Source organism: Triticum urartu, chromosome 7 (genome assembly GCF_003073215.2).
Source record: "Triticum urartu cultivar G1812 chromosome 7, Tu2.1, whole genome shotgun sequence".
In the NCBI taxonomy this organism is placed as follows: domain Eukaryota; kingdom Viridiplantae; phylum Streptophyta; class Magnoliopsida; order Poales; family Poaceae; genus Triticum; species Triticum urartu.
Genome location: NC_053028.1, coordinates 394,349,702 through 394,361,220, shown reverse-complemented (window position 1 = coordinate 394,361,220; position 11,519 = coordinate 394,349,702). Strand labels below are relative to the sequence as shown.

Sequence of the window (11,519 nt, the reverse complement as noted above, 5' to 3'; positions counted from 1 at the left end):
CTTGCACTTTCCATGTCACCCAGTAGGATTCGGACTGCTCAACTTGTGCACTTTTCAGCTACGGGTCTTGTTTTTTTATTCTCATTTTTTCATGTGCGGCGAGCACAGTTCCGTTGTTGTGGAGAGTGAGATAATTTTTGCGGTTGCATTTTTTTTGAGAAATACCTATACTTCTCAGTTGAAATTGCTATCTAACTTATTGAGTTGTAATATCTTCGTGGTTTATTTCTTTTGAAATTGGACGGTAATTTTTGTTCTCCTATTTGGCTTAGATGGATTGATCATGCACGTCACGCTCCGAAGCAAAGAGTCGGGATTTATTGTAGAGTCAGGATTTGAACCAAAATTATGTGGTTTTTTTTAGCTGAAGTTAGATCAAGCCTGCTAAACTCCGTAGCCTGCTTAAATTACGTGTTTTTATGAACATATTCTCGTTTAACTCTTGAGAATTAAGTATAAATATACTAATCCAAAACGTTTATTTTTTCATCAACACCATACATGTACGTACACTCTACAGTGACGTTAGAGGGAAATACAGACCATCCAATATATATCATTCAAGGATCTTTGTCTTGATGGAAAATATAATAGAAAAAAGGACATAGATTTTCGAAAAAATGCGTACACTCTACGGTGACGTTAGAGGGAAATACAAAGGATTATGTACACTCTACAGTGAAGCTATTAAATAATTATTGATCAACACAGTACACGATTCTGTACTATTTGTGATTTCCACATTATTGTCATGTCTGAACCCACAAACATCAAATTTTGAAGCACTCCATCATCTCTTATAATTGGTAACCCCAAAAACTTGAAGCCAAATAAAATCAATAGAAACAAACTATAAAATAATTATTGATCAACACGGTACATGATTCTGTATTATTTGTGATTTACACAGTATTGTCATGTTTGAACCCCCAAACATCAAATATTGAAGCACTCCATCATCGCTTATAATTGGTAACCCCAAAAAAAACTATATCCCGGCAAGCTCCAAATTTTTTCTACATATATGTAAGCGATATCTTAAGTAGAAACCAAAATCTATTATTAATTGTCATTGTCTCCCTGCTCATTGTCTATTAATTGTTGGCTGCAAGAATTCTCTCCGACAAATCACCTTCCACCGATTGAGCTCCCTACACAATCATATTGATAGGAAAACATGGTTAGCATATTGGAATCAGATATTTGAGTCATTTGATATTTTGAGATGAATTGATACTATTTGACATACCAATTTAATTTTGGATTTTCCTAATGCAATTGATGAATTCCAACACACCAGCAGGCATGTTATCTTCAAATTCATTGTCCTTGAATGTTAGCACTTGGCCCAAAATTAGTTTTCTGAGTTCATATCCATCCTATTCATTCATTTTTTTTTGTAAAAGAATGACATCAGCATTAGATGTATAATAATCATAAAAGCAAATATCTAAACGGTTGCAATATTTACCTTTAAAAATGGCAAATGTGGTCTTTCATCTTCCCATGTGGACATGAATAGGGGAACAAGATAACCAGACAGTTCCCTTATATAAGAATACAAATATAATTTATTAATATTCTCTACATAATCAAATCAACAAATAATCAATATATAGTATTCATCTTCTGAAAAATACCTGTTGTAAACTGGAATATCATCTAGGATTTTATGATGCCATAGGAGAATATCCTCGTTCCATCTACACCCAGGGCATGCTTTTGACATTGCTTTCGGTAAGTGTTCGTTAATCCATATAATTTTTTTCAAATATTTTGCGAGTGGGTTGTATCGGTATATTGGATTAAAAGGAGTAGGGTCCAAAATGTATACTGTTCTTGTATCTTGGTCCAATGTGAATAGAATGAATTCATCAATGGATTATACTGGGATATGGATCTGAAATAGGCTAGATATTAGATGCAATAATAAAAAATTGTTCTAAAATATACAAAAGTGCTCTTACCGATTTGCATGTTGAAACATTATATTTGATACCGGGCCAACTACGAACAGAATTTGCTAGTTGCTCCACATCTAACTTTTTACGGAAATCTGGGTGCCTTCCAAAATCAGTAGTCATCTAGTATATGAAATTATTGGTTAGAAAGATAATAAAAAATTAGAATATAAAAAAGTATATAACGAATATAAAAACTTACCCAAAATTTCATGTCCAGATAATGCTTTGCCATCAATTGCTTTTTTTTTGATGTTTGGATGTCATCCAACATAATCTTTCATACGATCAAGTTAAAGCAATCTCGGTCCATGGGTAAATCATCCTTTAGCATTCCTTGTAGTTTTCTAAGAGACAAGCTTATTGGATATGGTTTTGAACTCTGAATCCATACTTTCCTGATAATCATACAAATTAAGAAAATAAACCATTAAGAAAACAATTCAGATACTATACAGTTGCAATACTAATTTAAAATGACTTACTCTAAAATCTCGGTGTAATTGATTGATTTAATGAAACTACAAAGTCCAGCTGTTAACTCATGTAAGGTCATATTAGAAAGAATTGATATTAGTGATCTGTATTTGTTTTCAACAGATAACGGGTTTTTTGTTTTTGTTTTTTTTATATCATCTAAACTTTCCAATATTTGAACATCATCAGGATCTCCCTTGCTGTCATCGTCACTTTCTTCAACGATTGTAGTCATTGCTGCCGTGTTTGTTTTCCAACATAATAGTATGCTGGCTAACTTAAACCTAAAAGAAGTAATCATTTCTTGTGCAACACGAACAATTATTAGTATATTTCAAAAGTACTTTTTGTACGAGTAACATACTTTTTATTTAAAAAAAATATACCTGTGTAATTGGGTAGGATAGTGCACATCCGGTGAAATATTCCATAAATTTAACCATAAATAAACCACATGAAGAGCTATCTTTTTGAATTGCCTTTTGTAATTGTTCTGTGATCTTCCATTCAGTAAGATCAACGTCTTTCCAATCGTCACTTACCAACTTTTGACTTTTAAGAAGGTCCAAATGAAATTGTATTCCTCGTAGCTAAAAATAAAATAGTGGTAAGAAGAAATGATACACATTAGCAAAGTATATTAAAAATCGTGTTGTAACTAACCGTATTAGCGAGATCATCTCTGTCAGAATTCCAGCACAATGAGTCTAGTACTTGAACCTCACATTTTTTTTGTATTCACAACAGCTAAATACCAATGTGTGTTATTGGCATTTATTGGAAGTTTAATCTGTAATAAAGATAATTAGGAAAATAGTAAATGAAATGTATGAAACCTAGAACGTGTAAAGTATGAATATGGATATTACCATGTCATGCTGCATATATTCAAGGACAGTCTCTGTCATGAAGGCACTATCTTCTTGTATTCCAATGGTGCCATCTCGTTTAAATAGTGAGGTAACAAATGGACTCTCAAAATATACTTTATTATCATTCTGGAGATGTATTTGGTCCTTTATACAACATATATATGCATTGATCACCTATAATCAAGAATTAAAAAAATACATTACTAATTGATATTAGTGATTAGAAACTTTTTCCTGTTTGAGTAAGGGTACTTACATCATCATTTACCCACTCTTTTTCATCTAGCAGGCACATCAATTGATGTTGCAAGACAGAACTTCCATCTATCTGAACCAGCAATTGTTTTCTGAAAGATGATTCTATTGCTATATGAGCACATAGATCATGGTCGGTCAATGTATAGTCTGCAGAAAATCAAATAATTTAAGAATATATTGTACACGAAAGCACACGTAATAAATTAAGCAAATACCTTGTGGGAGATAATCATATGTCTCATCAACTTTGATCTCTTTATGTGAATCTGGTTCCTTAACATCATGCAATAGAGAAACATGAGATATTGTCGAGCTAGATGGGGATGGAGGTGATGGTAGTGTATCATGATTCATCTGATTATCTGATTCCGGCACGATCGATTCAAAACACTCTGAACCTGGAGAAGATGTTTTCATAGTTGGTGACACAGGTGATGGTTCCAGAACACCTGATTCAGAAATTTTTGCCTTTTTGGAAGGTCGGTTATCAAAATCCTCTGCAATGTTCAGTTCAGTGATGTCATCTATTTTCTGCAGTCACAACAAAAATAAAAATGTAAACCTCCAACCGTTAGATCAGTTGAAACAGAGGCACCACAGAATAGGCAGAGGAATTAGAGGGTAGACTACGATTTCCTACAGATGTTTGGCCGAGTTATCGACAGGGTGGTTATTCTTTTGTTCTGGGATTACTGGTTGAATGCAATTCACCATAATGGGTGCTTTTTTTTCTTTTCACCCAGATAATAATACCTCCAGAAAACTGTTAGTTTTATAGCAGGCATATGAAAAAGAATGTCTGTACTCCAGAAAGATCATGGGCAGATGAAAGACCACAAATTTGAATACATATCACTTGTTCCCCTCTTCATGATGATTGAAATTAGATGAACTTGTAACCTTTTTGTTTCTCTAGTGAACATGAAACAGGGACAACAATTCAGAAACAATAAACTCAAACAGAGGCTCTATGAACTGATTATCTTTCAAGGGGATACATACCTCTGGTGTTGCTGCCACAGGAAATATTGGACGGCTCGACGTATGTTCATCGCTGATCTTAAGGTCCTGAAAAAAGAATCAAAGATGCAAATCATGAATGAAGCAAACAAAAAGGATGCCAGGAGCCATTTTACGAACTGCTTGTAAAAATTCATAAGTTAAACACACTTAGCTATAAACCACAAACTACACCTGAGTTCACACCAAATCAGAACCATTCAATAGATAAGTCTGAATAGATTGCTATGTAGCTACACACAACAATCTGCATTACACGAGGCTTACTAAATGATTTGGCTTGCAAGCTGGTCGATCTATTTCTTTTGCTCTGAAGCCAGTTGATTACTTTTAAGCTATCTACTTTTCGACCAGAAGGATCAATCCAACAGGTAACCAGTAGCCAGCTTTGTACATGTACCAGGGCTCACATATGTGTCGATGCATACACAGAGAAACAGGGGACAGAAAAATAAGTCAAAACAGGGGTCAAGGGGATACATACTTCTGCTGTAGCCGACGCAGGCGAAATTGGACAGCTCGACGGCTGTTCTTCTACCTTCGCCAAACTCGGCGCTTCTTCTACCTCCGGCGAAATCGGCGCTTCTTCCTGCGGCGAACTCGGTGTCGACATTGGATGCTTCGTCCAAAACTGACCTGATGGAGATTCGAGCCGAGGACCCTCCCTTCTTATAGCAGCCAACAACAATCTGGGTCGGCAGCTCCATTGATTTGCGTTGGACAAGGACACGGACTGCAATCCATACAAATCGATTTGTGTTGGACAAGGAGACTACAATTCCATCCAAATCATACACGGAAGCAGAGGTTGAGAAGGTTACGTCGGGGGAGGCGGGAGAGGACTGGCTGTGGCGGACATGTCACAGTGGAGCGTGCTCGCCGCCGGCGATGGCCGACGGCGTACCCAACCTGAGCTGTGCCCCCTTCGCGGCGCCAACGAGGTCCTCCCACGGCGACGGCGCATGGGGGCAGCAGCAGCTGGTCCCGCCGCGCCGCACCATCTTCTCCTGCTCCGTCGCGCCGCCCCTTCTGCTCCGTCACGCCGCCTCTTCTGCCACAGCTCCGTCCGCTGAGCGTTTGGATAAAACGTTCTTTTTTAACGAAACGTAGAGACGTCCGGTGGCCAAGGCCCAACTGTATTGCAGCCCAGCTAAACGAGAACGTACCGGTTAATTGAGTTGCACGTATAAATTTTAGTACCACCTCGAATAAGTTTTAAAATTCAAATTGAAAGCGTAAATTTACGGGAAGAAAGTGCATTGTGACGGTGAATCCATGGAGTCAACCCGTGCTTTATTACTAGCAAAAGAGCCCGTGCGTTGCAACGGGAGAGATGAATAATATTTTTTCTATAGATAATTTGTTGTAATCAACATACTTTAGAGTGAACCGGTGCAGGATATCTCAGGAGGAAAACAAATTGGATACAGATTTAATTTATTAAATGAATCTAGCAAACCTTTATTAATTACATGTGCATCTTGTAATCTCTAGAGTATACTTTTTGCGTGACGATTCACTTATTGTAAGCCTTGAGTTCCTCATTTTCTTCTTCATCGTATTCAAAATGAGTGAATCTACACTCCAAAACATGTCTATATACATCTGTATGCTATCTATATTGAAATCTCTAAAAAGACTTATATTTAGGAACGGAGAGAGTATTTCCTTGATCGGTTTCAAGCTCAAGATGTCCAATTGATCACTTCCAGGCAAAGTATGTGCAAATGCAGGGTATAGCTAATTATAATTGAACGCTTTCTTTGTAAAATAGACATAAGAAATTTATTTTTTGGGGATTAACTCCAAGCCAAATATACATAATAAATTCATTTGACTGAAACTTTCATCATCAAGTTAGGCTAGAGGAGCCAAGTTCAGAAAATTCAGGGTATTACTGGTGCTGATCCATGCCAACAACCATCCTTGGAAGAAATATCGCTCCAACGAAGGACTATCCCTCATCTTCTTGGCGTGTTTAAGTTATAGTACGTAGCATGATTTCACTGAAATGGGATCCCCGCCCTCGGAGTGTATTCACAGAACTCCCTCACCTACACAAATAATAAAATGAAGTTATAAGACTCAGTCTAGAGTCTTACCCCGATTCACGACCTTCCATTTATATAAGTAGACACAAAGTACTATTAGATCTAAGAAGCACACCAAAAAGTACAGAATCATCTCCAGGGTAACATGATTGAGAACAACAACACTGAAACTATCTTGTGATTTTCTAATAGAGAAGTACACAATTACTATGGCAATGACATATACTTATTTATAGGAAAGGCCGCAAAGGACATACATAGACGTTTGGTCACAGAAGCATCACCCATGAGCAGTCTTTATGCTCAGACATTTAGAAGAACACTTGTTGCACACACTGCAGTCTCACAATAGGATAGAAAAAAATGCTACATATCAGAGTGGAGTTAGGGAGAGATGTTACTGCTATATACCCGGAGATGGTATGCGCATCCTCTCAAGCTGAGATGGCTCTCGCATCCTCTTAAGTGATGGTGACTGTGTGTGCTCACGTACTCGCTGGCTATGGCAGCTCCCATGTCCTCGGAAGCGGCAACAATCCTCGTGATCTTGTGTCCTTGCTGGTTGCGGCGGTGCCACTGCGAATCCTGGCATGCAGCAGCATCACGGAAGAAGGATGGCACTGAAAACATTGGTGCAGAAAGCAAATCCAAGAAGAATCTGAAGGCTAATGTAGTGGAAAAAATATACGCTAGTCCAGGAAATTAAGAATAGCATTTTTTTACAATTCTTTCTATGAATCATTTATCGTAAATCCTGTGCCTATACTTCTCTAGTTGCACACTATTTATTAAAAATAGTGCTCATATAGCAGGTGAATTCACCAATCAAATAGCCACCCATAAACTGATATGTCCACAAATCTAATTCCATCTAGCTAACAAACACCAACTGAAGTCCTTCAATTCTAGATATTTCTAATCCTGTTTACACATCGTAATCCTGTTTTGCTAGGTGCAGCTAGCATAACTATTCTGCAAAGCTAATTCTTCACTGAAGGAAAATCATAACCTAGGTGCAGCTAGCATATCTATATTCTGCAAAGCTAATTGTTAACTGAAGAAAAAGCATAATCGAGCAAGGGGACAGAAATAATAACTACAACAGGGGAGTCGAAAACATTTTAACATCATAAAAGCATTAAAAATATTGTCTTTGAGATCGCCATCTTAGATACACAAATAGTGATATACATAAGCAGATTTATACACAATAGTATCGATGCATGCATGAGCAAAGTAGCCTATGTATGCAGTTCAAATTAAGTGAAGCAAGCTCATACAATAATTAGAAGGTTCAATACAGTTCTCTGTTTCAAACTGTTTTTCTTGTGATGCGGCAAAGAAATTCTTGTACAGTTGCAAAAATCATTATTCATAGTTTAAGAGTAATAATGTTCAGGCAGGCACAAATTTAGGAAAAATACCACATGAATCTGAATTGAACCGTGCATGATTCACAATCGCATCTAAGTACAAAACCAACAGTGGCCCTCCATCTAAGCAATCCATGAGTACACGTTGATCTCAAGATTACTAACTAAAACCAAGTCTTGCAACAGTAAGGGAAGAAGACCATGACCACCAGTATCAAGTGCTGAAGAATCGTATTAGGTGTTTTACAATTACGGAGAGTCAAAGAGCAGTGAAGTGGAAGCAATGAGGCAACCAAAGCTTGCTATTCAGCTCATCTCCAACAACAGCGGCAGCAAGGTGGCGTTAGTGACGGTCAGGTCAAGGCCTCACAAACTTCAGGCTGTACGGGATACGTAGCTTCGAGGGGATACATACCTCTCGTGTAGCCGCCACAAGAGACATTGCACGGCTCGACGGGCGTTCTTGTTCCTCCGGCGAACTCGGCGCTTCTTCGTCCGGCGAACTTGGCGGCGACATTGGATGTTTGGTCAAAAATTGCAATTTCGATGGGATGATGGAGATTATGGTCGAAGGGCAAAACCTGATGGAGATTCCGACCGAGGACCTTTGCTTCTTATAACAGCCAATCAAATCCGGGTCGGGCACTACATCAATTTGTGTTGGACAAGGACACGGCCGGCCTCCAATTTCCCATCCAAATCACGACAGGAGGAGCGGAGGTTGAGAAGGATAACACGCGGGAGGCCAGAGAGGACTGGCGGCGGCACGGCTGGTGTACCATCCTCAAGAACGCCCATGAGCGCAGCAAGGCCATGGCATCCGCCTTCTCCTCCGCCTCGGTTGTAGCCGTGTAGCAAGCGCACGACGTCCGCCTTCTCCTCCGCCTCCTCTGTAGCCGCGCCCATGGTGTCCACCTTCTCCTCCGCCGTGGCTGTAGCGGTCCGACGAAGTCGCCGCACCTCACCTGCTCGTGCTCCGCCGTCGCTGCCATCGCTGGAAAGGGAGGAGTTTTGGATAAGATGAATCAGGGACCGCAGACTGAATATCGAACGAACATAGGGTCTTTTTTGTAAAACCGAAGCATCGCCGTTCGTGCCCAAATGGCCTATGTGGGGCGGACGAGCTATCGGCCAGAGTTGGCCCATCTGACCGAGCAGACTCGTCGCTCCAGCTCAACATCGACTACGCTCGGAAACAATTGTCATCAACAAACCAAACGATTTTTTAGTACCACCTTGTGTATATATTTTAAAATCAAACTGAAAGCGTAAATTTACGAGAAGAAGCGTATTGTGACGGTGAACCCACGGAGTCAATCCGTGCTTTATTATTAGGGATATTCACGAGAAGAAGCGTATTGTGACGGTGAACCCACGGAGTCAATCTGTACTTTATTATTAGGGAAAGATTAGGGAGAGAAAAAATTAAAATAAGAAGAGACTAGCACATATGCCCGTGTGTTGCAACGGGGTAATAAAGACATAGACATTATTCTATTGGCAAACTTGATGACAATACCTATATGAATTTCGTACATTTTTTACTAAAATATCTTTAGCTAAATAGAAAATGCATATAACACTGACATCTTTCAATACTGCAAGGTTTGGGAAGTGACGTGCAAATTTATGTGAATAACTTTTTATGAATTGAAGTAGCTAAGGATTAATAATGGAAAATTTATAAAAAACATATCTTCTATTCTGAGCAATCATGAATAATCTACACTGGAATTAGTTAATGCCAGATTTGCAAGTGGCCTAAAAAACGGCCTATGCCTCATGCGTATTGTTGCTCAAGTGAACAATGCACAAATTCTTTATTTCCGCTGAATTCCATTTGATCATGTACAAGCAAGGCACATCTGATATTACTCAAGCATAGGTTTAACAATATTGTTTATTTAACATTTATCATGTAATACGCACCCTTTTTTCGCCAAGCCCCCATCTGCTCCTTATATATTGAAATCTGAATCCTATGAAATGCAAAGTGCCGCTCCTTGTGCAGGGGATAGCCTCACATGGTCCTGCATGTAGAATTGAATCTATCTACACATATGACATTTACCCTTGACGGATTTTTTTTCCTTTCCTTCCTTGCCTTGCTCGACCAGAATTTATGTTTCAAACTTCCTGCTCATAAATAGCGCAATCAAATTTTATTTCTTCTTTTGGTTTCTTTCCTTTCGTGCTCATATCCTGGGATCCACTTCTTGAGGTGGAGGATTAATTTCCTTCCTTCCTTTTCCTTCAAAGAGAAATTTATTTCTTCTTTTGATTTCTTTCCTTTCATGCTCATATCCTAGGACCCACTCCTTGAGGTGGTTGATTAATTTCAAATCATAGACAAATATAAATTGGTGTAATGTGGTGTAATATAGCGAGGTGGGACTAAGGGCGGATTGGTTTGGCGGCTCTTTTTCTACCTGATTGGCGGGATTTCGATCTGCAACACCACTGTATATTTTTTGACTGGGCCGCCACTGAACGAATCGATGAGTTGAGGCCCATGAAGGGGGATCGAGAGGCCCAGAGAGACGTATATACGAAGAAGGGGGATCGAGAGGCCCAGAGAGATGTATATATGAAGGGAAAAGCAGGTAAAATCGTACCACCTTAGAAAATAATATAGATGAAAAAACTGAAAGCATAAATTCATAAAAAGAAGCGTATTATGATGATGAACCCGACAAAGTCAATCTGTGCTTTATTATTAGGGATAGCAAAAATGCCCGTGCATTGCAACGGGAGAAAAACTATTATATACATCTGAGTTCTAACACAATAACCATGTTTCACGAAACCCGCCCTCCCCCATCCCACCTCCACTTGTGCCTTTCTCACGTGCCCACAGCGACTGCTGCTTCTTCCCTAACCCCACCCACACATGTACCTGCCCCACCCACGCTTCATACACGTGCCCACGGTAATCATGCTTTCTACGCGCTCGCACTTTGAGGAACCGATGAGAGGATGCTAACAAAGGAGTTCTATCCTCATGTGCATCGGACACATGCCTCATGTTGTCCTTATCGACAACAGCGACCAACAACCAGGCCTCGGCCGAGGCAACACGACGGCCCCGGCGTTCATGTGTATTCATGGCTTGATGCACAACATGTGGCCGCATGTCTTCACACCGGCAGAGGTGGCCTATGCTGCTAAGCTCCCTCACTCCCACCAGCCAAAATCTATGCCTTTTTTCATAGCAATGAACTCTAGAACCTTGACCATCTAAGAGAAGATAATTTTTCATCAAATTAATAAACATACCAAATTTGAATGTACCTCATCAAATGAAGATTGCTAAAGTGTGGCGACCTAGCATAGATGTTTCACAGCCTCAAGGCATGAAGAATGAGAGAATTGAGATGCCTGCTACGTATACTATGTAGAGTCTTACATCAGAAACCTATCTACTTTTCAGTAGGAAAATTTAGCTACTTTCTAGACTTATGTGCCTGACTTGATAACTTATAAACACGCTCGACCATTAATCTATTT

The 11,519-nt window shown here is 39.3% G+C and overlaps 1 protein-coding gene across 16 annotated transcripts; it reads right to left on the bottom strand.

The window, feature by feature from the left end:
• Nucleotides 1-840: 840 nt before the first annotated feature.
• On the bottom strand, nucleotides 841-9,108 carry LOC125520224. Of its 16 annotated transcripts, none has more exons than XM_048685079.1 (16): nucleotides 8,594-9,108; nucleotides 8,428-8,515; nucleotides 7,051-7,259; nucleotides 5,410-6,642; nucleotides 5,073-5,321; nucleotides 4,571-4,636; nucleotides 3,784-4,099; nucleotides 3,567-3,715; nucleotides 3,308-3,484; nucleotides 3,102-3,228; nucleotides 2,164-3,028; nucleotides 1,968-2,084; nucleotides 1,641-1,900; nucleotides 1,472-1,547; nucleotides 1,250-1,379; nucleotides 841-1,151 (listed from the first exon to the last, which is right to left on the bottom strand). In XM_048685079.1, the coding sequence occupies exons 5-10, from the start codon at nucleotides 5,199-5,201 to the stop codon at nucleotides 3,160-3,162; spliced, it is 906 nt and encodes a 301-aa protein (XP_048541036.1). In that variant the 5' UTR covers nucleotides 5,202-5,321; nucleotides 5,410-6,642; nucleotides 7,051-7,259; nucleotides 8,428-8,515; nucleotides 8,594-9,108; the 3' UTR covers nucleotides 841-1,151; nucleotides 1,250-1,379; nucleotides 1,472-1,547; nucleotides 1,641-1,900; nucleotides 1,968-2,084; nucleotides 2,164-3,028; nucleotides 3,102-3,159. The 16 variants fall into 16 exon arrangements, with proteins under 16 accessions (XP_048541036.1, XP_048541028.1, XP_048541029.1 ...); XM_048685071.1 differs by having other exon boundaries at nucleotides 7,051-7,224; XM_048685072.1 differs by having other exon boundaries at nucleotides 2,164-2,359; nucleotides 2,447-3,028; nucleotides 7,051-9,108.
• Between the last annotated feature and the right edge of the window lie 2,411 nt (nucleotides 9,109-11,519).

What these genes read in the sequence shown, in the direction of transcription:
- LOC125520224 (XM_048685076.1), bottom strand. Translation starts at nt 5,201, where the DNA reads ATGTCGACACCGAGTTCGCCGCAGGAAGAAGCGCCGATTTCGCCGGAG. An exon ending in CTGCGTCGGCTACAGCAGAA is followed by an intron (nt 4,637 to 5,072) that starts GTATGTATCCCC and finishes TTCTTTTTTCAG; the next exon opens with GACCTTAAGATCAGCGATGA. An exon ending in ATATGATTATCTCCCACAAG is followed by an intron (nt 3,716 to 3,783) that starts GTATTTGCTTAA and finishes GATTTTCTGCAG; the next exon opens with ACTATACATTGACCGACCAT.